The 27,469-nt window shown below is 43.5% G+C and overlaps 1 protein-coding gene across 4 annotated transcripts in view; it reads right to left on the reverse strand.

Moving 5' to 3' along the window:
• The window catches only part of DRD2 (dopamine receptor D2), an 80,390-nt gene that overhangs the window by 2,204 nt on the left and 50,717 nt on the right, over positions 1 to 27,469 (reverse strand). For 3 of the 4 annotated variants that reach the window (XM_080983602.1, XM_080983601.1, XM_080983603.1), the window contains exons 2-7: positions 11,117 to 11,415; positions 6,850 to 6,959; positions 6,516 to 6,652; positions 5,316 to 5,515; positions 3,223 to 3,309; positions 662 to 995 (exon numbers count right to left, since the gene is read on the reverse strand). In XM_080983602.1, coding sequence (XP_080839728.1) covers positions 662 to 995; positions 3,223 to 3,309; positions 5,316 to 5,515; positions 6,516 to 6,652; positions 6,850 to 6,959; positions 11,117 to 11,389 — 1,141 coding nt within the window. In that variant the 5' untranslated portion in view covers positions 11,390 to 11,415. The remainder of the gene's footprint in view (positions 1 to 661; positions 996 to 3,222; positions 3,310 to 5,315; positions 5,516 to 6,515; positions 6,653 to 6,849; positions 6,960 to 11,116; positions 11,416 to 27,469) is intronic. The other variant, XM_080983604.1, reaches the window with a different exon arrangement.

The raw sequence follows: 27,469 nt of genomic DNA on the forward strand, positions 1-27,469 counted from the left end.
ATACTGCATCTTTGGTGTTAGATTTCCCTCTTTATTTTGGCAGCTGCAGTTGTTATAATTTAATTCCTCACATGGTAATGCAGGGATGGGTAACCTGTGGCCCTTCAGATATGGTTGGACTCTATAACTCCTATCATCTCTGATGATTGACCATGTTGGCTGCAGCTGATGGGAACTGTCATCCAACAACATGTATTATGTTGGTAACAGCCTTGGCCAACCTGGTGCTCTCTGGATGTTGTTGGTGAAACTCTCATCAGCTCTAGCTGGATTTGATGGGAATTGTTCAGCAAATTTCAACAAGAAATTCCTGCATCATTTGCCCTTCTCTTTTATGATTCCGAGTAAGCAACTGCCTCAGACAGTGAAGTAACCATTGATCGCCTTATAATCAATGGAGGGTATCAGGTTGACAGAGGCTGCTGCAGAAATTATTATTATTATTTTAATTATATCTACTTTATTACTTTAATGATTTTTTAAAAAAATACCCACATTAGGAACTTTAAGAATGCAAACAGTGGTTTATAAAGATTGATATAAATACATAGAACAAAGGCATCAGAAGCCTCCAATTTACTATCAAACTCAGTGGAAGGTGGTTCTTGGATGGATGGAGAACTTCTGTAAACTAGAGGTGGAAATGACTTGGAACCCTTACCAAGCACTATGGCCAGCATCTGCGTGGCTTTCTTTTCCTTCTGCTGCGAAAACTTCCTCCTGCTCATCGTCTTGAGGGAGGTCCTCATCTTGCCATTGGGCATTGTTTGGATCTCAAATATCTTGGCTGCTTTGGGGTTATCCACCGTATGCCCATTCTTCTCTACTTTTGGTGGGCCGTCCGTGGGAGACCGCAGAGTGGCATTGGCACAGAGGTTGGAAGCAGCTGGCATGGCCACTTCGTCGTTACTTGGCACAGGTGGCTTGTGTTTGGTTTTCTCTGCAGGGCTGGTGCTGGTTGCCATCTCCATCTCTTCCATGTGATTTACTGCATCCTGGACAAAGATCAGATTCGCCCCCATTTTTAATTATTTTTTACAAAAAGGATTTAAGGAAACCTACCTAAATTACTTCGTTCAAAGAGTGACTCAAGGGGGGGTTAAGGTTATGGTGTAGGATGCAATTCTAAGCTCTGGTTGGCAGCAGCAGGGCTTGACGGAGCCAGGGTTGTATCTGTAACTCTGGTGCTCATGCCATCCAAGGCAAAATATTGGGGAGGGGGGAAGTGCATTTTGACCCCATTCAGCACATTCAACTTTTTAATACCAGATTTTAACAATTGCATTTGTAATCCAATTCATGGCTTGCATATACTATTGATATGTCATTATTATTATTATTATTATTATTATTATTATTTTCACTACATTTATATATCACCTTTCTTCCAGGATACAGGGTTCTCTACCCCCCTCACAACAACCCTGTGAGGTAGGTTAGACACAGAGACAATGACAGGCCCAAAGACACTCAGTGATCTTTGTGGCTGAGCGGGGATTTGAATCCTGTTGTCCCAGACACTAAACACCCAAGTGGCTCCGATTTAATGCACAATCTATCTCTCAGATGATACATTTTCATTCTGGAATATGAAAAGATGTTATCTGTTCATGCCAAATGAACTGATGTCTTAATTGTTCAAACTGTTATGTCGATAGATAGCCTCCTTTAAAAGAGGTTGGGGCGAGCTGTGAAGGGATGGGCAAAAGGATGGGTGAGGTGTAAAGGGAAGGGAGTTTGGTCAGGTGTAGAGGGAGGAGGAGCTGGCCAGGTGTGTGGGGAGAGGGTTGGTAAAGGGGCAGGTGAGTGGATTGAGTAGGAGCTGTAGCCTCATGTCATTTATATTTGTTACTTGCTTTTCTTCGAAAGTAACACACATTAAGGCCAAGTCAGAAAAGCCAATAAAAATCCACGTAAATATATGGCAGGACTTACGGATCCTACCCCACTGAAAGATGCCACAGTGCTAGCCCAAATTAAGGGCCAAAATGCTGGTAAAGAAAAAAGTATTTGCCTGGCACCTAAAAGGAGATAAAGATGGTGCCAGACATGCCTCCTCGGAGAGAGCATTCCACAAGTTGGGGGCCACCACTGAAAAGACATGAACTCTTCTTGCCACGCTCAGAACAGGGACAGGGCACACAAAGAAGTGCCTCAGATGATGGTTGTGGGGTTCAGGTCACTTCATGTGAGCAATGCTGGTCCTTGAGATACTGGGGTCCTGAGCTGTATAATGCTATACAGGTAACCAGTAGCAACAACATCAGGCATTTCTCCATTTTAAATCAGGTTCAGGGCTGGCACCAAAGGATGGCATAGTTGGGCATCTGCCAGGGACAAACATTACACCAGTGAGCCCCACTGACAAGAGCGCTCCCTGAACTTGCTCCTCCTCTTTAGCACTGCAGCCCACTAACTTGTTCATCCACTAGTTACTTTGGCTCAGGCTCTGGTGGTGATGAGGGACGCGGGTGGCGCTGTGGGTTAAACCACAGAGCCTAGGACTTGCCGACCAGAAGGTCAGCGGTTCGAATCCCCGCGACGGGGTGAGCTCCCGTTGCTCGGTCCCTGCTCCTGCCAACCTAGCAGTTCAAAAGCACGTCAAATTGCAAGTAAATAAATAGGTACCGCTCCGGCGGGAAGGTAAATGGCGTTTCCGTGCACTGCTCTGGTTCGCCAGAAGCGGCTTAGTCATGCTGGCCACATGACCCGGAAGCTGTCTGCGGACAAACGCCGGCTCCCTCGGCCAGTAAAGTGAGATGAGCGCTGCAACCCCAGAGTCGATCATGATTGGACCTAATGGTCAGGGGTACCTTTACCTTTACTATGGTGGCAATGAGGAGGAGCAGGAGACGTCCTTGCTTACATGCTCAGAAGTGCATGTGATGAGGAAGAGGAGCACAACAGCAGTTTATGGTGGTGAGGAGGCAGACTCACGGGGGGGGGGGGGGAGCTGGACTCTGGGAGAGTGTCTTGCCCTCTGTACAAAACCTGGAGCCTGCATGGAGTGGACTTGCTGAAATGGAGAAAGCTTGGGAGAAATCCTGGGGTGGACTTTCTCTGGGGAAGGACTGAGGTTTCCTGAGCTGAGCAAGTGCTCAGAGGAATCCTCTCTATGTCTGCTTCCCTGGAGCTGAGTTCCTGGCTCCAGCTGGAGGGACTCTAAGAACTGAAAGAGATCCTGCAAGCCTGAAGCCTGCTATTGCTTGTAGTACAACTCACCACTCTCCGTTTGTGAAGTTGGAAGCTCCCATTGGTCTTCATGATGAGTGTGCAGAGCCTGACGTCTTCTAGATGAGTGCATTTGCTCTATGGGTGGGGAGGGAGGGAGTGCAAGGAAGGGAGGGGAAGCAAGGAAGGACAAACAGGGAGTGTAAGAAGAGATAAGTCTGGCCTGTGAGCTAGAGAGATGGATTTGAAATTCAGAAGACTGGGGATGGAGGATATAGATGTGAGGGCCCTGACTGTGTGTGTCTCCCTGAATAAACAGGGATCAGCTTGGCAAAGTCTGTAGCTTATCCTGGGTGAAGCAGGTGGGTGAAAAACTAAGTAAGAGATGTATTTCAAAAAGTTTTCTATATTACCTCTAGCCTTTCCTTACAGGGGAATCACTCCAATCAAAACTATCAAGGGAGCAACTCCTGTTTAAAGAAAGGGTAAGGGGTGGTGGTGGGTGGGGCTGGCCCACCCTTGAGGCAAGATGAGGTAACTGCCTCAGGTGGGCAGCAGATTCCAATGTAGCTCTTTATTCCACCTTGTTGCTGATGAAGATCTTCATTTTCACCTCTTCTTCCTTGGAGGGGAGGAGGATGCCATTTTGTGGTTCACCTCAGGTGCCAAAATGTCTTGGGCCAGTTCTGGTGGTGGGAAATGATAGAGTCATATACTATTATGCTTGGTGTGGGGAAAGTGGACAGAGAGATGTTTTTTTCTCCCTTTCTCATAATACTAGAACTCAGAGCCATCCAATGAAGCTGAATGTTGAAAAATTCAGGATTGAACAAAGCAAATCTTCACAAAGTGCTTGGTTGCATTGTGGAATTTGCTTCCACAAGAGTCAGGGATGGCCACCAATTTGGAGGGTTTAAAAGAGGATCTGGCAAATTCACGGAGGAGAAGGCTACTAGCCAAGATGGTCCTGCCTTCATGCCAGAGGCAGTATGGCTCTGAATACAAGCTGTTGCGAATCACAAGTAGGGAGAAGGCTCTTCTGTTTTCCAGAGCCATCTGATTGGCCACTGTGAGAGAACAGGATGCTGGACAAGATGGGGCTCCTTGGGCCTGATCTAGCAAGGTTATTCCTATGTTGTTACGCCTGCAATTCTTGTGAATACCCCTCTTCAAAAAAAATAAACACAGATAGGCCAACAGTCATATACTGTGGCTTCCCAGGTGCTTGATAAACTCTATACTTTCCATCCTTTGGACAGGCAGCAAAACTAGAACATTTATTGAGAGCCTGAATGCATGGGTCGAGAAGCTTTGAGGGCCACAATCTGTATAGCCCCTGGTCGTATTTTCCACTTTGATCTCTAGCTTGCACCTGTTCAGCTATTGCTATGGAAGTTGTCACTAAATGGTACAGGATGGGATGCCTCCAGGTTTTGTTTTGTTTTGGAGGTATGTAGGGTGAACTGCTCTCCCCAGTGTCATTACCAACATGCTTTTAACTGTTGCCCCAACTCCTGGTGTGCCTATTAAGGGCAAGGACAGTCAACCATGGTAGGAAGATGAACTCCCCCTATATTGGGGGTGCAATAATATAAGAAGAGCCTGCTGGATCAGGCCAATGACCCATCTCGACCAACATTCTCTTCTTGCAGTGGCCAAACTGATGCTTGTGGGAAACTCTCAAGCAGGACCCAAGCCCAAGCGCACTCTCGCCTCCTGTGGTTTCCAGCAACTGGTATTGAGGAACATTACTGCCTCTGACCATGGCAGTACATCCTGGCCACCATGACTAGCAGCCATGGATAGCCTGCTCCTCCATGAATTTGTCCAATCCTCCTTTAAAGCCATCCAAGTTGGTAGCCATTGCCATCTCCTATGGAAAGTGAGCTCCATAGCTTAACTATGCAATGGGATAGCGATGTCAGAAACCAGGACGGCAGCTGAGGACTGATGCCTCTTCTGCTTTTGCCTAGGAGCCCTACCTGAGTCAGAGAACCAAACAGCCATCTCAGGTTCACTCACGCCGAACAGCAAAGATTGGGGAAGGAAAAGGAGGAGATGGGAAGTCCTTGGGGATAAATCAGGATCAAGGAGGAAAGAGGAGATGGAGATTGGTGTGTGGGTGTTGCTTGGGTTCTGATTACCTTCAGTGGGGCCTCGGTTTCAGGGTCCAGGCCCACGTTGGTGGCGGCGACGCGCTTGGTGTTGACCCGCTTCCTGCGTTTCCGCAGCACTATGTATATCTGCACGTACACCAGCAGGGTGACAATGAAGGGGACGTAGAAGGAGACGATAGAGGAATACACAACAAAGGCAGGATTGGCAATGAAACACTCATTCTTCTCTGGAAGACACAAGAGATTGCAGGAGCGTTGTCCCAGCCATTAGGAGCTACTGCCAGCTTGCATGTGAGTTTGTGCTACTACAAGAAGGTGCAAAAGATGTTGTTTCTGGGGGAGAACCTCATCACACTTGGTCCCAATGCAATAAACTCCAATGCAAGCTTGAGATCTTCAGCAGTGGAGACTGCATGACTGTTATGGAATCTATCCAGCCTCACATACATGACACTGTTCCGTGGGAGAGCAGCCCCGTCCCAAGACACTGCTAATTTCAAGGGGTCCCCCTCCAATCCAGTCTCTGCTTCTGCCTCTGATTCTGGACTGCTCTCTGCCATAGCCTCTTCCTGCTCACTAAACCCTGTTACCTCTGCAATTTTCAACACCTCCTCCAGTCCTCTTCCACTGACCACTCATTATCATCTCCCCAACTCTGGGCCTTCTTCCCTCGGGGTTACCCAACTGCTGCCTCCCACCACACCTCTGTATCCAGCCAGTCCATGACAGTGAGTGGTGGAAGTTTGCACCCCCTCAGGAGATCAGATGTTGCTGTGGCAGAAATACAGCGTGACCAAGAGACACACACTGGGCTATTTTTCTAGACGGACCTTTGCCAGTCTTTCTGAATGAGCCATTGCAGATTCATAAAAATAACATGGAATTATAATTCGGGCAGGAGAATAAAGAGTATCTACACCAGCTTTTGACACAATGGTGCACTCTAGTTGTTATTGGACTACAACTCCCATCAGCCTCTTCCAGCACTGTTGGTAAAGGCTGTTCTTCCCAATTTCAGCTCTGCTGAAAGTAGGCCTGTTCCAGTCTTTCTTGTGTGTGCACATGTGTGCATTTGCTTGCTTTCTGCACAAACTACCCTTTGGGGTTACAAGAAGAGGAAGGGGGGGACAGAGAAAGAGAATGCTGGCTAAGTTTACAGCCTAATCCCCACCCCCAGACTTGAACCCAGCACAGAATGCACTCCCTATTTTATTTTATCATGCTTACTTGTGTTGTTCAGCCCAAAAAGCAGTGGGCAGGAGACAGCAAAGGAGAGGACCCAGACCACGGCGATCATGACAGTGACTCTGCGCTTGGAGCTGTAGCGTGTGTTATAAAGCATTGGCATGGCCACGGCAGTATACCTGTTTGGAAGGGAGACACAAGAGTGGGAACTCAGTGTGGCATTGGAGCTCACCTGCACTGCTGAAAAACAAACAAGGAGGGGAAGGATGGCAGAGGAAAGTTCAGGTCCAGAGATAGCAAGGATTCGTGGTGCTGTGCTGGAATGAGCATGCAATCCCTTGCAAGCTGGGAAGGAAATCAGAGATGGATTCTCTACCTGTCGATGCTGATGGCGCAAAGGTTGAGGATGCTAGCTGTGCACATCATAACGTCCAGGGTGACGAAGATGTCACAGTGGATGCGGCTGAAACGCCACTCACCAACCACCTGAGAAGAAAAGAGCATCGGTGTCAGGGATGGGGAAGTCCAAGACTCTGTACAACAATAATGAAGACTTGGGTGGAATCCACACATATAAAAACACTGTGAAAATGTTGGTTTTGAAAAATATATTGAATTCACCATAGCTCACCATCGCCATCTAGTGTCACATTTGTATATTGCACTTTACAACACACCTGAAATGTTCAATATTCAGCTGTATAGCTGATTCCCTGGAGAGATTTGTTTATCCAGGTATACCTATTCCATTTTCCAGCCAGATGGCCTTTGCAGCAGCCTCCCCTAGCTTCACACTCTCCTTATGTTTTGGGCTATGATTCCCATCAACTCCAGTCAACCTGATCATGCTGGGTGGTGATGATGAGAATTGTAATCCAAACACCAGGAAGGCACCTGGTTGGCAGCCAGCTGCCCTAGAGGAACTTAGAGAGAGTTTTGTTATGGAATAATTCAAGAAGCGCAGAAACAGTGCTGGCATGGGCTGCATCTGAGCTTCTTTGGTGCAATCTCTTCAATCAATCAATTTATTTCTCAAATGCCCAGAGCAAGACAGTTCCAGTATAACCACATAAGCGCTCTCTCCTTCCCTTTCTCTCTCCTGCACAAATCACACCTTTGATCAGGTTTCCAGATGTTCATCGCTTGCCGCTTTTGGCTGTTGCAGTCTAGCTTGTCTGAATGTAAAAATCTAGACCTGCCTGTCCGGAGAGATCAGCACTGATCCTATCAGCTGGGGGGAATTTGGAAACAGACAACATGCTCCTGAATATACATCCAGCAAGCTGCCAACAGACTCCCCCCCACCTGCCCCCAAGCTCTCCCTGGCCTCTGTAATTCTTGGAATCTACATCAATGTCTCTCAGCATCATTCACTTTAAGGGAGAGGATGTGAGACTTCAGAAGGAATTAGAAGACAAACTAATGAAGTGTTACACACAATGCTGGTGGGGAGTGCACTCTTTGTGGTGGTTGTGGAATGCAGCTTAAGAAGAGATCTGTCACATCAGGCCAGTAGACTCCCTGCCCCTGGCATCTGACACCCAGAATGACACTGTCTCTGGGATGTTTTATTTATTAATTAAATCACTTCATAGCGAAACTTTATGAGTGGTTCATAGCAAAATAGAAAAGGTTGCATTCCCGCCCCCCCATTATGTCTTATAGCTGCATGGCAGAGAGGCCTTCTGGGGACAATGTGCATTTGCAACAGCATCCTTTTTAGCAGCAAAGCATTTTGGGTGCAGGTGATAGACAAGGCACCAAAAAAACGTTTTGACTGTCATGTGGAGCACTCAACAACAGGGGTGTTTTTGATTTGGAGATGTAGGAAATGCAAAACCCAAACACCATGTGTCCAAAATGGTTTTAGAACTGTGGCGTTTTTTTAAGTGTATTTAAAAATCTAACCCCCCCCCCATCACATACACTCCAAAGGGGAAAGAACACACCCATGCAAATATTTTTTGGTAAACACAGTTTCAGAAATGGGCAAAAGTTGTATGTTTCAGTGGAATTTGATTTCTTGGCAGTCAAAAACTTGTTGGGAACGCTTTTCCTGCAGTGTATTCATGCAAATGAGTTTCATGCGTCACATTAAAAATATGCACGCAATATTTCAACCAGAACAAGGCAAAACCATCAAAATCCAAATGACACTGTCTACTGTCTGATAAACTATCAGTCATTATTTATTTTTATTCTCTTGGAAGGGATAAACTGACATTCCATTTGAAAGCAGGTTGAGGATCATACAGAGGGAGTCCGGGACTGTTGTTGCCTATACTTGCTCTTGAAAAGTGTGGCAAGCATTGCCACAGATAAATATATATAAAGGAAACAAGCCCAATTGATATTTTTTTTTCTTTACTTTGGAATGGAGCACAGAAGTAAGAGCAGGAGAGGCATTCTTGTGCAGTAATGACACTTAAATGTATGTCCATCCAGCAGGTGAATAGCATCCATTGGGGAATCCGTAAGATTCTCTATTATTGTGGGATTAATGTGGATTCCCTGCCAAATTTTGCCTCTAACAGAGTCAAACAACTCATCAAAGAAAAAATGTATTTGAACTCTAAATGGAGGGACATTCATTCACTTTCCCAGATGGCGTACTCATCCTGGTATCCAATATATAAAACATCTTTTGGGCTGGAGCAATACTTCATTAATCCCACGCTGACACCCCTTAGAAAAGCATTTACAGCTTTTTGTCTTCAGTGTATGCCCTCCGCATATCGAATGGGAAGATTCAATAACATCTCTGTGTACCTAAGACTGCATCTGTGAGTCGGGAGACATGAAGGACATTCAACACTATTCGTTACGATGCCCCTTATGTACATCCCCTAGACAAAAATTCCTCGATTACATCCTTTGCTCTCTTTCCATCTGACCTCCCCTTGAGCAATTCTCTATTTAGCTGGCTGGCAATAACGTATTTATTATTGCACTGGTTGCAAAACTTGGCTTGGCTGCAAGTAAGTTGAGAGCTAGGCGTCAAGACAAGTAGCATAAGGGGGAGTGTGAGATATGGAGTGCTTAACTTATGCAAGTGTGATTTTTTTGCATTTTTGTATGTTTGCTTTGCTGCTGTTGTTGTTCAGTTTCAAATCAATTATTTGTATTCTACGCATTGTGACCAATTGTGATGGCCTATAGTAGGCACCACCTACCTGCGGCCCTCCAGATGTTTTGGTCTACAACTCCCATGATCCCTAGCTAACAGGACCAGTGGTCAGAGGTGATGGGAATTGTAGTCCAAAACATCTGGAGGGCCGAAGGTAGGGGATGCCTGGCTTATAGCTTTTGGCAATAAAGATTTCATTAATCCATTCATCCATTGGGGAAATGAGTGTGCAAAATAACAGCGACTAAGGTAGATTTCCTGGAAGACTTGATGGTGCTTGCTAGAATATTGGGCCCCCTGCTTTTTGAGCCAACCAGGATTTAACTAACTCAAGGGCTTGCCTAGTTCCTCCCCACAGGAACCCCACAGACAGATCAACATCCTAATGAGGTGGAAGAGTAACAGGAAGGGGGGGCATGTTTGAAGTGGACAGGTCTTTCCTCAGCTTGGCAGTCTTTAAGTTGAAGTGTTAAGTAAGCGGGAGTGCTAAAATCTTGTGCAATGTTCTTGGGCGGGTGGGAGTTTAGCAGGGTGTAAGACATGGAAGGAAGGATTTTTAAAGTGAAATCTGTACAGTACCACAGCTGGCCCTTTGAACACTGCATGCATTAAAGACTGCAATGCCCTGAGCCAAAATTCCTGCTCCGGGATATACATGTCATTACAGCCCAGGAGCCAAGTGCAACCTTCTAGGCTTCACTGTCTGGCCTTTCTTTCCAATTATTTTCAATGCATTTGCCTATAAAATACACATTTTGCATGGATCTTTTACATAAGATGCGTACATTTTCTGCACTGAAACAGCATCACAAAAGCAAGAAAAGTGCATAATCTGATTGGGTTCTGATTTTCAGTCAAGTCTGGGAGTGTCAGGTTGGAATGGTCCCCTGTGAAGAGCAGGTGGAAAAAGTTCCTATCCCCTCCCTTTCTTAGGTAGTTAATTCAATTTCACTCTGTTAATTTTAATATTATATTTGAGCTTTTGCATGACATAAAACCCACTTCTTGCAGAATCTAATGGGAGTTTAGTGCTCCCTTCTGTGGTAATGGGTTCCAAAACAATCTGTTTGCAACCCCATTGGCCCAGAATTTTATGGAAGTAAAGTTACAAAATTTAGGGTGTTATACCGCCATACAGTCATTTCCTGCCATTTTCACGGGGGAAACATAGTGAAACAGAAGCATGCATGTGTGGAAAGTGTGGGGGAGCAGTGACACTGTCTAATAACATTTGCTGTTATGTTATACCGTGCCCACTGGTGTGAATGGAATTTATTGTGGGATGACAGTATATCGATCAAAAAGCCGCAGTTCCATAATGCAACAGGTACTGCTGTGTGAAAGGAACATCTGAAAATGGGACAGAAGCATTAGAATCAGAAAAATGAACACAATATTCCCCACATCTGAACACTTCCCAAGTGTTTGGGTCATTTCTTCCTGACCCTAAATGGATGAGCTTCAAGGCTTCTTAACCAGGGCAAGTTGCAATAGACTATTCCTAGAGTCTGCCTACCTCCAAGTAGACCCCCCATGGCATCACCAAAGTAGCCACAAGCAGGTCTGCCACGGCGAGGCTGACAATCAGGTAGTTGGTGGTCGTCTGAAGAGCCTTCTCCCTCGACACAGCCATGCACACCAGCACATTTCCAAAGACGATGACGAAGATGAGGAGAGTGAGGAGCATGGCATAGAAATTATACTGAGGGGGCTCCTGTCCTGGGCTGGACCCATTGAGGGTTTGGTTATCGTAGCTGTCATCATACGAGGACATGTTCTGGAAATCCATGAGGAAGAAGCAGCTGGTTTGGGGATCTGCCTCACCACAAAAGGGGAAGACAAAAGAGTTGGTCATTAACTGGTAACCAGCAGTGAGGAACATTTAGTCGCAGATCTTAAGGCCACCATATTTGAACAACAAGGTTTCAGAGAGAGGCTCCAGTGTGAAACTGATACTGAACTGAAATTTAATAAGATGCATGCAGAAACCAACATAAACTGAGGGGTGGTTGTCTCACTGCAAACAAACAATTGCCCTACTTTAGGTGTTTATCATTTTCAATCATGCTATGCCAATTTATCACCAATGGCTGGTTGGCAATGGGCTGCCCATTCTAACTGGATCTTATATTCATTTCTGCTCTGCAAAGCAATGGGAGATTCCTGCTACTGTCTGTACACTGCACAGTCTTTTGATCTCACTTTGCCATGCCTCCCTTCCCTTTGTACATAAGTCTGCCTAGGACACCTAATATGATTTTATCCATCCATTCAGGATTTTTAGAACCTTCCTGTCTGATGATACGTTGACACCTTGCAATAAGTCTGCATAGAAAGCTTAAAACAGCAACACTGCGACAGAAAATAAAAATAAAAAATCTGTATTTAACAAAGTAGAATAGGGCTTGCAAAAATTGCCCTCCTTGAAAAGATCTCTTATAAACTGAGTGTATTTTAAGGGCTAAGCTCAAATGACCCATTTTCTTTATTTTATTTTTGCTATACAAGGTGATTTTTATTTATCGGATGGATATTGTGGCACACAGTTGCCCAGCATTACAAGTCTGTGCAAACTCCTGGCTCATCTAAGACTTTATAGAGCTTTTATTGTCAATAACGATGGAGCTTACAGGTGGAGACTACTTTCATTTTTACCTATCTTTGATATTTGTAAAGGGAATCCTTGTATGAGTCAATACTTTATTATTCCTTTGGAGATGTGCTGTACCTCCTGTCCTTCCAGACTGTGAGGCTTTGTGGTTTACATTTTGATTCTTTGCTTTCTTTCATTTTGTTATATTTGCACTTCTTATCAAATCAATAAAAATATTTTTTAAAAAATAAAAATAAATTCCAGGAATTTAAGAACAGCCTTCTGGATCAGCTCAATGGCACATCCAGTCCAACATCCTGTTCTCACAGTGCCCAACCAAATGCCCCAATGAGAATAAAAACCCTTTGCACTTGTGTTCTCTAGCAACTGGATATATTGGGGGTGTGCTGAGGGAGGAACAGTGGAAAACCTAGATCTAAAGGGAACAACTCCTTCCCCAGCTCCCTGACACACATACAGACCCAGGAGAAATTTGTCAACTCAGGAGCTGGTGCAAATCAATACCTTTTCGATTTCTATTCCACTGTTCCTAATGACAATAGTGGATCTCGTCATCTCAAATTTCAACGCCTCAATGGATATAAAATTTACATCATGTTATGGTTTAAGAGAAAATGATATGAAAATCATATATTGTTGATATGTAACACCAAGTCCAATGAGGCCTTACAAACAGCGGGGGAGAGAAGGCAAGCAAAATGCGAGGGAGATAGTGAAAGATACAGGAAATTGAATGCAGATTTCCAAAAAATAGCAAGGAGAGACAATGAGCAATGCAAAGAAATAGAGGAAAACAATAGAATGGGAAAAACCAGAGCTCTTTTCAAGAAAATTGGAGATATGAAAGGAACATTTCGTACAAAGATTACCACAATAAAAGACAAAAGTGGAAAGGACCTAACAGAAGCAGAAGACATCAAGAAGAGGTGGCAAGAATACACAGAGGAATTATACCAGAAAGAAATGGATGCCTCGTATACCCCAGGTAGTGTGGACCTTGAGCCAGACATCCTGGAGAGTGAAGTCAAATGGGCCTTAGAAAGCACTGCAAATAACAAGGCCAGTGGAAGTGATGATATTCCAGCTGAACTATTCAAAATTTTAAAAGATGATGCTGTTAAGGTGCTACACTCAATATGCCAGCAAATTTGGAAAACTCAGCAGTGGCCAGAGGATTGGAGAAGATCAGTCTACATCCCAATCCCAAAGAAGGGCAGTGCCAAAGAATGCTCCAACTACCGCACAATTGCACTCATTTCACACGCTAGCAAGGTTATGCTTAAAATTCTACAAGGCAGGCTTAAGCAGTATGTGGACCGAGAACTCCCAGAAGTGCAAGCTGGATTTCGAAGGGGCAGAGGAACCAGAGACCAAATTGCAAACATGCGCTGAATTATGGAGAAAGCTAGAGAATTCCAGAAAGACATCTACTTCTGCTTCATTGACTATGCAAAAGCCTTTGACTGTGTTGACCACAGCAAACTATGGCAAGTTCTTAAAGAAATGGGTGTGCCTGATCACCTCATCTGTCTCCTGAGAAATCTCTATGCGGGACAAGAAGCTACAGTAGGAACTGGATATGGAACAACTGATTGGTTCAAAATTGGGAAAGGAGTACAGCAAGGCTGTATATTGTCTCCCTGCTTATTTAACTTATATGCAGAATTCATCATGCGAAAGACTGGGCTGGATGAATCCGAAGCCAGAATTAAGATCGCTGGAAGAAATATCAACAACCTCAGATATGCAGATGACACAACCTTGATGGCAGAAAGTGAGGAGGAATTAAAGAACCTTTTAATGAGAGTGAAAGAGGAGAGTGCAAAATATGGTCTGAAGCTCAACATCAAAAAACCGAAGATCATGGCCACTGGGCCCATCACCTCCTGGCAAATAGAAGGGGAAGAAATGGAGGCAGAAATGGAGAGATTTTACTTTCTTGGGCTCCATGATCACTGCGGACGGTGACAGCAGTCACGAAATTAAAAGACGCCTGCTCCTTGGGAGAAAGGCGATGGCAAACCTAGACAGCGTCTTAAAAAGCAGAGACATCACCTTGCCAACAAAGGTCCGTATAGTTAAAGCCATGGTTTTCCCAGTAGTAATGTATGGAAGTGAGAGCTGGACCATAAAGAAGGCTGATCGCTGAAGAATTGATGCTTTTGAATTATGGTGCTGGAGGAGACTCTTGAGAGTCCCATGGACTGCAAGAAGATCAAATGTATCCATTCTTAAGGAAATCAGCCCTGAGTGCTCCCTGGAAGGACAGATTGTGAAGCTGAGACTCCAATACTTTGGCCACCTCATGAGAAGAGAAGACTCCTTGGAAAAGACCCTGATGTTGGGAAAGATTGAGGGCACAAGAACAAGGGGACGACAGAGGATGAGATGGTTGGACAGTGTTCTCGAAGCTACAAACATGAATCTGACCAAACTGCGGGAGGCAGTGGAAGACAGGAGTGCCTGGCGTGCTCTGGTCCATGGGGTCACGAAGAGTCGGACACGACTAAACGACTAAACAACAAAACACCAAGTAAACTGACAAAAATGTATAAATCTAAATCAAACAAGTGTTGGAAATGTAAAGAGAAAGAAGGTTATTTTTATCATATTTTATCATATTTATCATATTTTATCATATTTATCATTCTGGTCAGGTTAAAGCTTACTGGGAAATGATATACAATGAACTGAAAAGGATGTTCAAAATAATGTTTGTAAAAAAACAACAACAGAAGCTTTTCTTTGGGGTATTATAGGGATCAAACTACCTACATTGTATAGAAATTTATTCATGCATGCTACTACAGCAGCAAGAATGCTACTCACCCGAAAATGGAAAGAAGCAGAAGTCCCAGCAAAGGAAGAATGGATACAAAAACTTACGGAATATGCAGAAATGGCGAAACTTACCAGAAGAGTAAGAAATCAAGATAAGTTTTTTTAAAATTATTATTAAAGAATAGATATTGTTTATTGAATATTTACAGATAAATTGCAAACAGGTAAGAACATTGGCAGGATTATTGTAATAACCCGCAGTTTCATAAGAGTTTATATTTAAAGCAGACAATTAAACGAGCAAATTAAATGAATTTGGATATGCAGAAGATATTTAAAAATAAATTTAAGGAACCGCAGAAAGAGGGGGAAGGAAGTCAAACTTTGAAATGTTAAAATGGTTGTAAAGTTAATGGAATGTATACATTTGAAAAGTATAAATAAAAACTTTTTATTAAAAAAATTCAACATCCATTCTACATCATAGTTGCTGTGCCCTCTGCAGCACCCCTGAGGCTTCACGCCCAGTACAACCAAACTAGTTGTGCTCCCCTAAATCTGTCTCTGAGGTTAGTTTGACACCTGAGATAAAGGGACTTGTAGAACTTTGCATATCGCTCAGTATGCACAGGGGGCAGGGAACGCCCCTCCAGATGATCCATCTATAGCTCATTCAAGTTTCACTTCTTGAACTGAAAGGCTGGCTGGTCTGAGATGTTTAGTATTCCTTACTAGTGTCCTCCCCTTGACTCAATGGCCTCCCCTTGACTTATCTCAGCAGGAGATAAGACAAGAAGGTTAACCATATTAATTGAAGAGGAAGTTGGATACAAGACTATAATCCCCCGCTATATTGCACTTGATGAGCTAAGGCATCTTCTTGGCCAAGTACACAATGCTTTGAAGCTCCTTCCTCGCTGTTTCTTCTCCCTCCCCTCTGAGATGTCCTTTCGGCAAATTATAGTCTACTCTTGGTGAAATTTCCTTCCACCTGTGGGCTGGAGAGAAGCAAGGTAGGGCGTCCCCTTGGGAGCCAAGACCACTAAAGCACTTCTCTGTTTTGTGAACTTCTGTCAGATAACTTCACACAGAGAGTTAAAAAAACTACTGGAGTATTGGGTCCTGGAATTGCTCCCAAAGGTGGAGAACCTGTAGTTCTGACCCACATGAGTCTCCCAGACCCAATTCCACATCCTCTGTGCGTGCTCTTGCATGGCTGAAGCATATCCTTGAATTATTTTTATTTTGCCTGGATGGAAAGATGGCGAGGGAGTTGTAGAAACCTCTGGCTTTGTAAGCCTGGAATGTAGCCCACTGAACAAACCCATTGTTTCCCCAACTTTTGCCTCTGGCCTCCTCACTTTCACCTCTGGTCTCACTCGCTATCAGTGGCATTCACTTCTCAGAAGGTTGTCCACAAGGGAGTGCTGCCCTTGGGCTAAAGAAAACTATAGGGGGCGGAGGGAAGAGCTACATGAAAAAGCACACATCTTGAGTGTTAGGGTTTATCCATACTTCCTCTTGTCCTGCTGCTTCCGCCTAGGAAAAACCTCTCTTAAGTGCTCAATCAGAGCAAACAGCAATTTGGGTTTTCGTCGGGTTGATGTTTGCTCTGATTTAGAGCTAAAGAGCAGGTTTTCCCTGGGAAAGGAATGGGGACCTGGAATTTCTGAGTATGGGATGCTCTTGACTGAGGAACCACAGTGGTCACAGAATGAATCTCAATGCTCAGCAGCTTAAGGGAGGGATTTGTCTACCAGCCTCTGCCCAGCATTGAAGAAGAAGATTTGATATCCCACTTTATCACTACCCTAAGGAGTCTCAAAGCAGCTAACAATCTCCTTTTCCCTTCCTCCCCCACAACAAACACTCTGTGAGGTGAGTGAGGCTGAGAGACTTCAGAGAAGTGTGACTAGCCCAAGTTCACCCAGCAGCTGCATGTGGAGGAGCGGGGACGCAAACCCGGTTCACCAGATTACAAGTCCACCGCTCTTAACCACCACACCACACTGGCTCTTGTACAGGGGTAGGAAATTGGATCGGGTTGGTGGGCCAATCATGGACCTCCCCCATGGGCCACTCACATCTCAACTCAGACCCACAAATGCACAGCCCACAAAGTGCCTTTCAAAGAGCTCTGCAAGACCTGACAAGCAGCTAATGGATGGAGCTTGTGAAGCAAGCCTCTTTTGGCTGAGCCATGTCATATATGGTGTCAGGTGGGAGAGGGTTGTCCCAAATGGCCCCATGGGCCAAATGAGGGAGGCCTGGTGGTTTCCCATAAAACTAGTTGTTGACTAGGGTATGAAGATGGAGGTAACAGAAATCTTAATTGATTTCTCAAAAGCCTTGAGTGTACCTTCCTGGCTCCTGCATTAGAAAGGCACACTTCTTGAGAGGAGAATTGCCAACAGGCATGCCTCTTAGGAAGAGCCTAAGAATGCTTGTCATAGGTGAAGCCTGTCACTACCTTTCAGCCTCGGTTTTCTACCTGTAAAATGGGAAGAATAGCAACATGCATTCATGCCTGGATTAAAGCAACTGGAAGCCCTGAGCTAGAAGACCTTAGGAGGCCCAAACCTAATAGTATCTGATAATGTGAAGCAAAACTTTATCCTCTTCTTTATATACTCAATGAAAGTGGAACACTGCTGAAATTTTAGCATTGATAAAAGGATTATAAATTTCTAAACAATCTTTTATAAGTTTACAAAAGTTTGGAATTAATGAAGATATTCACATGGAATATTTGTAGGGGAATCATAGCACGTAGGGGAAATTTACATTGTATACAAAGTCAGAACAGATTCTTTTGAGCTCTTTTCAATGCAAACTTATGAATTATATTAATATAATCAGTAAGAGAATGCTTAGATCAGACAATCAATCTTGGAGCATTGTTGACCGTAGATCATTCTTTATCCTTTTTAGTCTAGAAAATGATCTTTTGCCAGTACAGTTTGTAGCCATTAAACACAGGAACAATCTGAACATCATTTCCCCATTTGAAAAAGCTGTCCAAATTTTCTCCTGGAATATTATTTGATACATATATTGATGGCTGAATTTGTCTTTTTCAGGGTGAGCTTGTTTTATGTACAGATGGAAGTGGAAGAGTTCATTGACTAGACTAAGGTTAACATCCTTTGGATACTCAAGAACTCAATGCCATTGTGAATCTGTTCCTTGGTTGCTCGCAGATTTACCAAAAATGAAAAAAATCCCAGCGATACTCCTATACACTGTTGCTCTTCTGTTTAGGTTGGTTTCGAGAACATCCATGATAGTTAACTGACCAACATGGGAAACATCAGGGGTTGAATTCACTGATAAACTAAAATAACCTGCCTGTTGGATGTGCTCAATATGGCTGCCTTCTGATGGACCTTTCTTAATGCAGAATATTTCCTTGTTATTCAGTGTGGTCCATAAGTCTACATCATTATTGTCTCTGAAATCACTAGTAGCATGAACAGCTGGTATTTTTGTGTGTGTAATGCTGAGTTTTCGCTAGATAATTTACTTTGTTTTCCAATTCTTTAAAGCAGCAATGAGCTTGAATTGCTTCTTTTGGTGCAACCATCTCCTAGCATGTTCCTTCAGTGCCTTTTGTTAATTCTTTGGTCATGCCATATCATTGTCACTTTCTTCAGAAATCTCTGTACTTGTAGTGGTATTTACTCTCAACAGTTCTCCTTTAAGTTCTTGGGAGGCTGTGTTCTGTATATTAACTGGTTCTTCATTCTGTTCAGACTGCTCAGTATAGTCTACTTGATTGTCTTATGCTTGTAAACAAGAACAGTCTGCATCTTAGGGATTATGTAAGGCTGTTTCTGTCTGCTGTACAAAGCCATATGACATGACTTTAAAGGTTTGACTATTTCCTTCTGTTCTTTTTGTCTCTTGTTTACTAGCACCGCTTTCATATTGCTTACTCATTACCATTTCCACAACAAGTCAAAATTAAGTATGATTGTGATTCCCAGTGATATAAAAGAATCCTCACTTGTTCTCAAAATACACACTATAATGATAAGACAGTGATATTGCTGCAAGTATATAAGGAATACCTGTGGCCCACTCAAAATGTGTCCAAGAATCGACAGACGCAGCAGTGGAGAAAAAGAAGGCAAAGTTTATTGCTGAGCAATAAAGACCCAGTGGAATATTTTCCAAAGCCTGGGCCCCGAGGCCCCTGTGCATTGGGTTTTTATACCTGATTACAAACAGCATAAAACATGACATATTCGTATGTTGCAGCAAAATTAAACCAATGAGCGGGTACAAGCTCTTCCTCTGCCCATGTAAAGAATACTTCTGCTTTTCTCAGATGGTGCGTCAATTTGCCCTTTACCCTAATTTTCAGCAATAAAGAGGAAAAGAAACCTATTTGACTTTTGAAACCTGAATAACCCCCACCATCTGCTATCGGCTTAGAACATTGCATTGTGGCTGACTGCTTTTTCCTGTTCCCCAACTCAGCCCCATCTCGTGAGCCTGAGAAGCCGTATGGAGACGGTTCTCTATAGAAAAATGCCAACACATCAGATTTATTGTTTCCTTCAAGCACAATAGCAGGGCAGAGAGAGAAATAGGGCAGAGGGCAACTTTTGGATCTTTAAGATTTAAGCACTTTTAGCTCTGCTGAAGCCTTAGCGATTTAAACATCATTAGGATACATGGATATATAAAAATCATCATTAGGATATATGGTTATATATGGATATATGATTATATAGAAATCATAAAGGTAAAATTCTTCCAGGTGGTCTTGCCACAATATGAACACTTGCATTGCTTCATAGCTGACTTTATAATTTGATTCTGAATAAAACCTCCATGCATTTTGCTAAACTGTTAGTATGAACTTGTGTGACTGTTAAACAGTCATAGATTCATATGCCACATGTGTATTGTTAATAAGCAACTGGGTCTAGATCGGGGATGCCATCTCCCAGGGGCCAAGCCCATTTTTGGGGGGACCCAATATTGTGGAAGGAGTCAGCCCCCCCCCCCCATGTTCTGGTGGTAGTGGCAACAGGAGGAGGAGAAGCTGCCGCCATGTTTGGCTCCACCCCGGCTCCTCTGACATCCTGACGTCACACACCGTGCAACATTTGACACCCTCATTCTCCTTCAGAAGTTGGTCGCCTCTGGGCTAGATAGTAAAATCTGCCTGGTGTTTAAAAAAGAAAAATTGGCAAGATGCCAAGGCCCCCTTAGATTATGAGGCCCTTAGATAATATGTAAAACCAACATGCCTTATTGAGCAGTCATGAAGAGGGGGGGGGCAAGAGGGGCAGAATGCACATTAAAATTTGAAGTGCTGCTCCATAAGTTTAAATTGCTCTGTAAATGGTGGTATTTATGGTACAGTTTATGGTTTGCTATTTAATTAAAATATGGCTCCCGACAGTTCCGAACACATTTTGGCAGGGGTGGAAGAGTATTAATTATTTTCCCCCAGATATCTGTTTTAGTTATGCAAGGAAAATGCTGCCAAAGTGGTCGTCTCTCTCCCCCGCCCCCCCCCCCCGGCCCCGGCAGCTTCAAAAGCTTCTGTAACTGCATCACTTTTTTCTGCCATTTCTGTTTGATTATGCCTTTATCTAGGTTGGCTCAAGGAAAGATTAAACACTGATTAGAACACTTCAGTAAACAAAATGATTTTGCAAAGGTTTATGCTAATTGGATATGGCTATGGTGCTCATTGTCGAAGGCTGCATATAATTGTACGACATAATTGAAAAAGGCACGTTTTTCAAAACACTGCGCTGCAGAAAAGCACATAATGACAAGAGACTGGAGATTTACAATTCCACGGCTTTTGATGGAGGATTTTGAGAAACATTTGAGAAACATTATCCTGACTTTGATTGAGTGTGCAGCCGTGGCGAAAAAGGCAAATTCCATGCTAAGGGTTATTAGGGGAGTGATGGGAAATCTAAGTGCCAATATCGTAATGCCCTTTTGCAAATCTCTGGTTCAGCCACACTTGGAATACTTTCAAAGAGGATATTGTAGAACTGGGGAAAGGTGCAGAAAAGGTCAACTGAAATAATCAGGAGGGAGCGCTGTGCCTTTTATAGAGGGGAAAGCAGACTAAACCCCAATAATGTCGCATTAGTAAAGGAGGCTCAGTAAAAAATATGGCTGTTTGTACTTTCAGCCTGCAGTTTCTGTTTGCGATAAGAAAGAGAGCCACTTCAAAAAGAGTCCCAAAATTGTAGTTAAATGGAAAAGCAAGAATCTGCCTTCACATATAGGCAATGGTTTAGTGGTCCAGGCTCATGGGAGTGGGATGGGGGTAAAGACCCATTACTATTTCTTCAGCAGGGTGCCTTCAAGGTCACTGTCTCCAGCATCCTAGAGTTACCTAATCGCCATGAAAGAGGAACTTTTTAGCCACTGTATGTTCTGAAGCTAAGCATTTGGGAACATGGAAAAGAAATGGGGCTTCAGTTTCAAGGGAACGGTGCACAAATTTTGCTACCTACAATGGAGCTTCAAGGGAAACACACCTTAAGTCATCCAGAAAGATGACTTTTCCAAATAATTTGCCCATGTACATGTACAGAAAATATTAGATATAGGTGAACAGCAACACATGGAGATCTGCATTGATGGCTGCAATGCATCCCTGAATATTATCCCTGAATACTATTGTATAATTTTAAGATTATTGTGTAAATTTGTTGTTGTTGTTAAAATTTGTATACCTCCATCTAAGATAAAGGACCCCTGGATGGTTAAGTCCAGTCAAAGGCGACTTTGGGGTTGCGACACTCATCTCACTTTCAGGTAGAGGGAGCCGGCATTTGTCCACAGACAACTTTCCGGGTCATGTGGCCAGTATGACTAAACTGCTTCTGGCACAACGGAACACCATGATGGAAAGCAGAGTGCACAGAAATACTGTTTATCTTCCTGCCACAGCAGTACCTATTTATCTACTTGCACTGGTGTGCTTTCAAACTGGTAGGTTGGCAGGAGCTGGGACAGAGCAATGGGAGCTCACCCCGTCTCAGGGATTCAAACTGCTGACCTTCTGATCAGCAAGCTCAAGAGGCTCAGTGGTTTAGACCACAGCACCACCCATGCCCCACCGCCCTGTACCCACAGGTCTCAGGGTGGTTAACAGGAAGGTTGTTTAAAAGGTTGTATAATCTAAGAAAGGGTGAGGCTATGACATATATGAAGGGACCTTTCACGTCTGAATTTGCCACCACATTTACTGGGTGAAATGAAGTATGGTAAGTATTTACCATGAACAAGATATGCTACTCAGTTTTGAGTTTGTTATTTTTTAATAAGGTGATTTTTCCGGAATAATTGGATTTGTGAAGGATAATGCACTAAAAGACAAGTGGTGCCAACCACATCTGCTTTAGATGCACAGTTTAAGATTATTGATGAATGACAGCACTCTGGGAATACCAGACACAATATTAACTGATTAGCTATTTTATGCAATTTGCACCCATCACTATTTACGGTGAAGTGGCGGCAGGTGGGGGAAAGGAGAGGGAACCCTGCAAATAAAGAGGCAACAATGGGACAAGGCTGGAAGTGAAAGTGGTGAAAGGAAGAAGATAACTCAAGTGACATAAAAGGTGTCAACAGTTTGGCCGAGCTGGATCAGCACAGGGTTAAGGCATGTGTGCTGAAATAGTCATATGGTTCTTCGAGTAAGCCAGTAGGCTCAGGCAACAGAAGCTGGGGAGAAAGGAACATTGTCCTCTAAACTAGCATGCTATCCTCTGTTGCAGTGGAGGAACACCACCAATGTTCAGGGAAGATCCAGCAGCCAGTCTGGTTGGCTTCTGTACATGGAGCCAGGGGCACTGTAATTTGGACATGTGGTAGAACTATCACAAAAACCCTTCATTAGGCACAGACTTATTCATCCTTGGATCTCCTCGACTCATTTTCCGAAGACACCATTTTGGCTGTGCTTGCTAGCCCAGTTTTCAACCCCAGTTCTGCTGCATCTGCACCCAGGAATCAGATCTCTGTTCAGTATAATTAATTTAATTGACACAGAAATGGGAAATGTATGTGTATTTCATGAGGTTTAAAATGGAAAAATGGCTGGATGCATATTGTTAATGTTGGGGTTTTTCCACAGTAGTTTTCTAAGTGAGCTCTGATAATCAACTCTTGTTTTCTGCTAGCTAACATGTGAGTGTTGTAACCTTAGATCAGGTGCCCATGGTCTTGAGTTGCAAATTCACCATCTTGAAAGGCTGGTGGCTGAAAGCCTTTCTCTGAATGCAACAAACAGAAGTGATAAATGGCTCTCTCAAAGCTGCATAGCCTTAAAGCAGGCTAAGGCAGGCTGGAATGGGGGAGAGAAACACCGTTTTTGATTTTTGGAGTTACCTTTTATTTCTAAGATGCTGAGCCTGTGCTGGACAACACAAGACGTTGCATAACTGTTTTGGATGTATCATTTGAGGTTTCTGTTTTGTTTTGAAGAGTTCTGCCAGTAAAACTTCAAATAATACTTTTTTGGATCTGGACAACAATGCCTTTCAAAAGGACTCAGTTCTTATGCTTCTAGTACACAATATTAACATCTGCAGTAATCTCCACCCAGTTTAAAGTACTCTCCCCAGTTCTGATTCAAACTGTGGTGCATGAAGTGGCTAATTAGACAGCTTAATTAACCAACAACTTCATGTGTACCATTAAAAGAAGGTTTTAAAAAGAAGAAGAAAAACACTTTCCCATAATTGTGATTTCCTCCAACTGATTACTGTTGACACAGTTTGATTGATCTGAGCCGCCCTTCTCAACCTGATGCAGAGTGTGTGTGGGATCTGGGGTTCTTCAGCAAGGCAAATCCAGAAGAAACCAATTCTGAAAGCCTCTCCAAGCTGAGCCCCCGGAGCTGCCAAGTCTCACCCTGTGTTTTTCTGTTTCCCAGTAACGAATGACTTCTTGGCTCTGGTGGCTCTACAGCTGAGTATTCAGCAGGCAAACATGAAAAAGATGTATTTCATTTGAACTAGCCACCCTCTCCCCATCCCACCATGGATTTAGCATTACTCTGAGCACTTTTCAATTTTTGGAACATAACAGCAGCCCTGCAGGATAAAATCAAAGTCTCATCTTCTCAACAGCACCCTCTCCTTTCCACTGTGACCAACCAGATGTCTCTGGAAAGCCTACAAGGGGGTGGGTCTCAATGTAATAGCCCCCTCCCATTTGTGGTACCCAGCAACTAGTATCCAGAGGCATGTTGGGTGGATGTCTTGGACATTTACTGGTGGAAGAAGGCTACTGTTGTGCTGAGAAATGTCTGAGACCTTTCCACACCTTTTCTCCTTTTGCCCTCTTCAAGAGAGTTTGAAAATGAGCTCACTCTGAAATATAGATGGATGGATGGATGGATGGGAAGATAATCTTGCATTTCGCACAGTGGTAGGAAGTTTAAGTGGCATCCTTTTTACAAAGCAAGTTCTCTCCTGAATAGTTGGTGTTTTTCAAACATACAAGTTCAGCAGAGTGGTAACCTGGTGGCCACTGGTAGCCTACAGAGTATTGACATTTCCCCATAATTACAGCTTAGAATACTGTCGCACCCCCCCTCGCCACCAACTGCCCCCACCCGACAAGGCTCCTTCTGTGACTGCCAGTGTGGTGTAATGGTTAGAGTACTGGACTAGGACCTGGGAGATCAGGGTTTGTTTGAATCCCCACTTAGCCATGAAGCTCACTGGGTGACCATGGGCCAGTTACTGCCTCTCAGCCTAACCTACCTCACAGGCTTGTTGTGGGGAGAAAATGGGGAGGGGAGAACCATGTACACTAGTTGCAGCTCCTTGAGGGGGGGAGGTGGTATAAACATGTAATAAATAAACAGTGAGAGAGAGAGAGAGAGAGAGAGCGTCAGTGACCTGCAAAAACACCAGACTTCTTTCTCATTTGCTTGGCTGCATTGTAGCTCTTTTTCTCCCCAAAGCAGGTAAGAAGTGTTAAATAGGTAGTTACAACCAACCATCAATGTTCATGGAATGAAGCATCTTTCAGCAGCCATTAAATTCTGGAGAAGAGGCACTTTGTATGACTATAATCGTTCTATTTCCCAGCAACCCTTTCAACTGGAACCAATAAGAAATGGCTATGCTTTGTGGTTTGCTGTGAAATCCTGCACTGTGCATGACGCAAAGCACACAATGGCGCCTTCTGATGGATCGTTATGGATAGTTTTAAACTACAAATGTTTCAGAGCAGCTTTAGGCATCTGAAAATCTCTGCCACACAATGTGCAATAAATTATTCCCTGTTTAACAAGTTTCACGCTGGGGAGAAGAAAACATATTTGATGACAAAGCGAGCAACAGGAACCATAAAATGACAAAAGAGTGGAAAGCAAAAGGGAACCTGCCGCTCGTGGTGTGAGATTTGTTTGTCCAAACACTTCAGCTGAATCACTCCAAATGACAAATTCGCTTAGAGGGAAGAACGAATTTACCAGTGAAGCAGGGAGACGGCCAACTGGTGCTCACGAATGCAGAGTAATCATTCCACGAGAACAAACCAGATTATAAATGCTTTGTAAACATGTTTTATTTTTTGGGTCATGCACATTCCCTTTCTAGAGGATTCATGCCCTGAGAAGACCACCACATTCCGTTCCTCCAAAACAACTGTGCCATTAATATGTGCAGTACAACTGCCTCACCTCCATGGGAGATGGACACAATTCTGAATGGTAGAGGAAATGTTCAAAGCATTTCAACCCCCAAATGAAGAACTATAGGCTCTCAAGAAGTGCTAAATGGTACGAGGGGTTGTTTGGCCCTTACTCAAAGGTTTTTTAAAGCGGGAAATGAAACACAGCCTTGCTGGAGGGGTGGGGTTGGGAATTGTGTTAGGAGTGACGGGAATAGCAAGGGAAAGGGGCTGATAATTAACTCATTCTCCATAGACTGTCTGCCCACTCAGGGCTTTGCCACACCTCAGTTTGCTGCACTGCTTCCCCTCCAGAAAATCCTTGGTTTACTGCTGAATGGTTGTCTTGATAATTGAGAGTACCTCAGTTGGTAATTGTGTTTTCCATGGAACGGATCTCTGTTTGTTCTGATTTTGAGGAAGATGTTGAGAGGCTCCAGAGGTCTCTCCATCAATGAAACTGACCACAAAGGATGGGAGGACAGGACATTCTCCCTGTGCTCAAAATCCTTGTTAGAAACAGTTTCCAACATGCCTGCGTTAGTGTTAAGTCATTCCATTGGCCTTTTCAAAATACTGCATAAGTAATAGATGGTGACACACAACCAGCTCCTTGAGGTTCTCTCACTTATCAAGATAACCACTGACCTCTCCTTGAATTAATAAATTGTTCTGCTTTGCACATCTCGTTGGCAATTGAATCCCAGTTTGCAGAGGATTTTTTTTTATTGTCCAGGAATCATTTTTGTGATGACACTTCTCTGCAGCTCTCTCCATTTTCAGAAGCAGTATGCTAACAATCATAGCAGGTCTGAGAGATATTACAGCATTCAGATATTAGACTCCCACAAGGAAGATACTCAGAAGGGTTTCTAAGGATCGACCAGGAAACTGCCTTTTAAGGTAATAAATTATGCATTCTCTAAATTGCTTTATATAACCTACAGTTAAAACACACACACACACACACAAACAAACACTCAAAGGCAAGTAAGAATACACACCACTCTGCCATCTCTTAGTTACTTGAAAGTAAGAACAAGCAAGGGACAACCTCCCCCCCCCCATAAGACCCTAATATTGTGTTCAGAGTTTTAGGTGGCATAATAAATATATCATCCTTATATGGGTTATAGAGTAAAGTAAATTAATTTTACGTTCCCCAAAAAAGCCTCTGGATCGAGTTGTCTGCAATTTGGCAGTCTTCATCCATTCTGGCTGGGCTCCTGTGGCTGCAAAGTTTATCCACTTCTGCCAAATGTCAAAAAAGTGATAGCTGTTTTTGTATTTTGAGAAAGTTCATTTTACACAGAGCAGGTCAGAACAGAACAACAGATGAAAGCAGGCAGGGGGGCTTGGAATCAAATCAGAATTTTTTAAAAATGTGCAGTTATAAAGTGGCTCTTGGAGCTGGCACACACGTCTAGAAGTAAATATTTATCTACACAACTTTATATTCAGTGTCATGTAAAATTTGACCATCAACAGTTTATGAGAGTTCATATTTGATGCCCGTGAAAAATCAAAGTAAACAAAAAGACTCCAAGTAGAATTTCCTAGTTAATGGACAAAGAAATCTGAAATTGTGACCACAGTGTCAACTAATGATTTAAGGAACAATATAAACCTACAACTAGCTACACTTTGCCTACTCTGACCTCAAAACTCTACCTTTCTCTTTTGAGGAATGTTGGTGCGAGTTTTAGGATATGCCCTTACCTAGGATGGCCATGTGGCCTGTGTTACAGAGGGCAGTCCTCTATTGAAGTGTCATGTGAAGGGTTTAAGTTGCTC

This window comes from Podarcis pityusensis (genome assembly GCF_964106645.2).
Source record: "Podarcis pityusensis genome assembly, chromosome: 15".
In the NCBI taxonomy this organism is placed as follows: Eukaryota; Metazoa; Chordata; class Lepidosauria; order Squamata; family Lacertidae; genus Podarcis; species Podarcis pityusensis.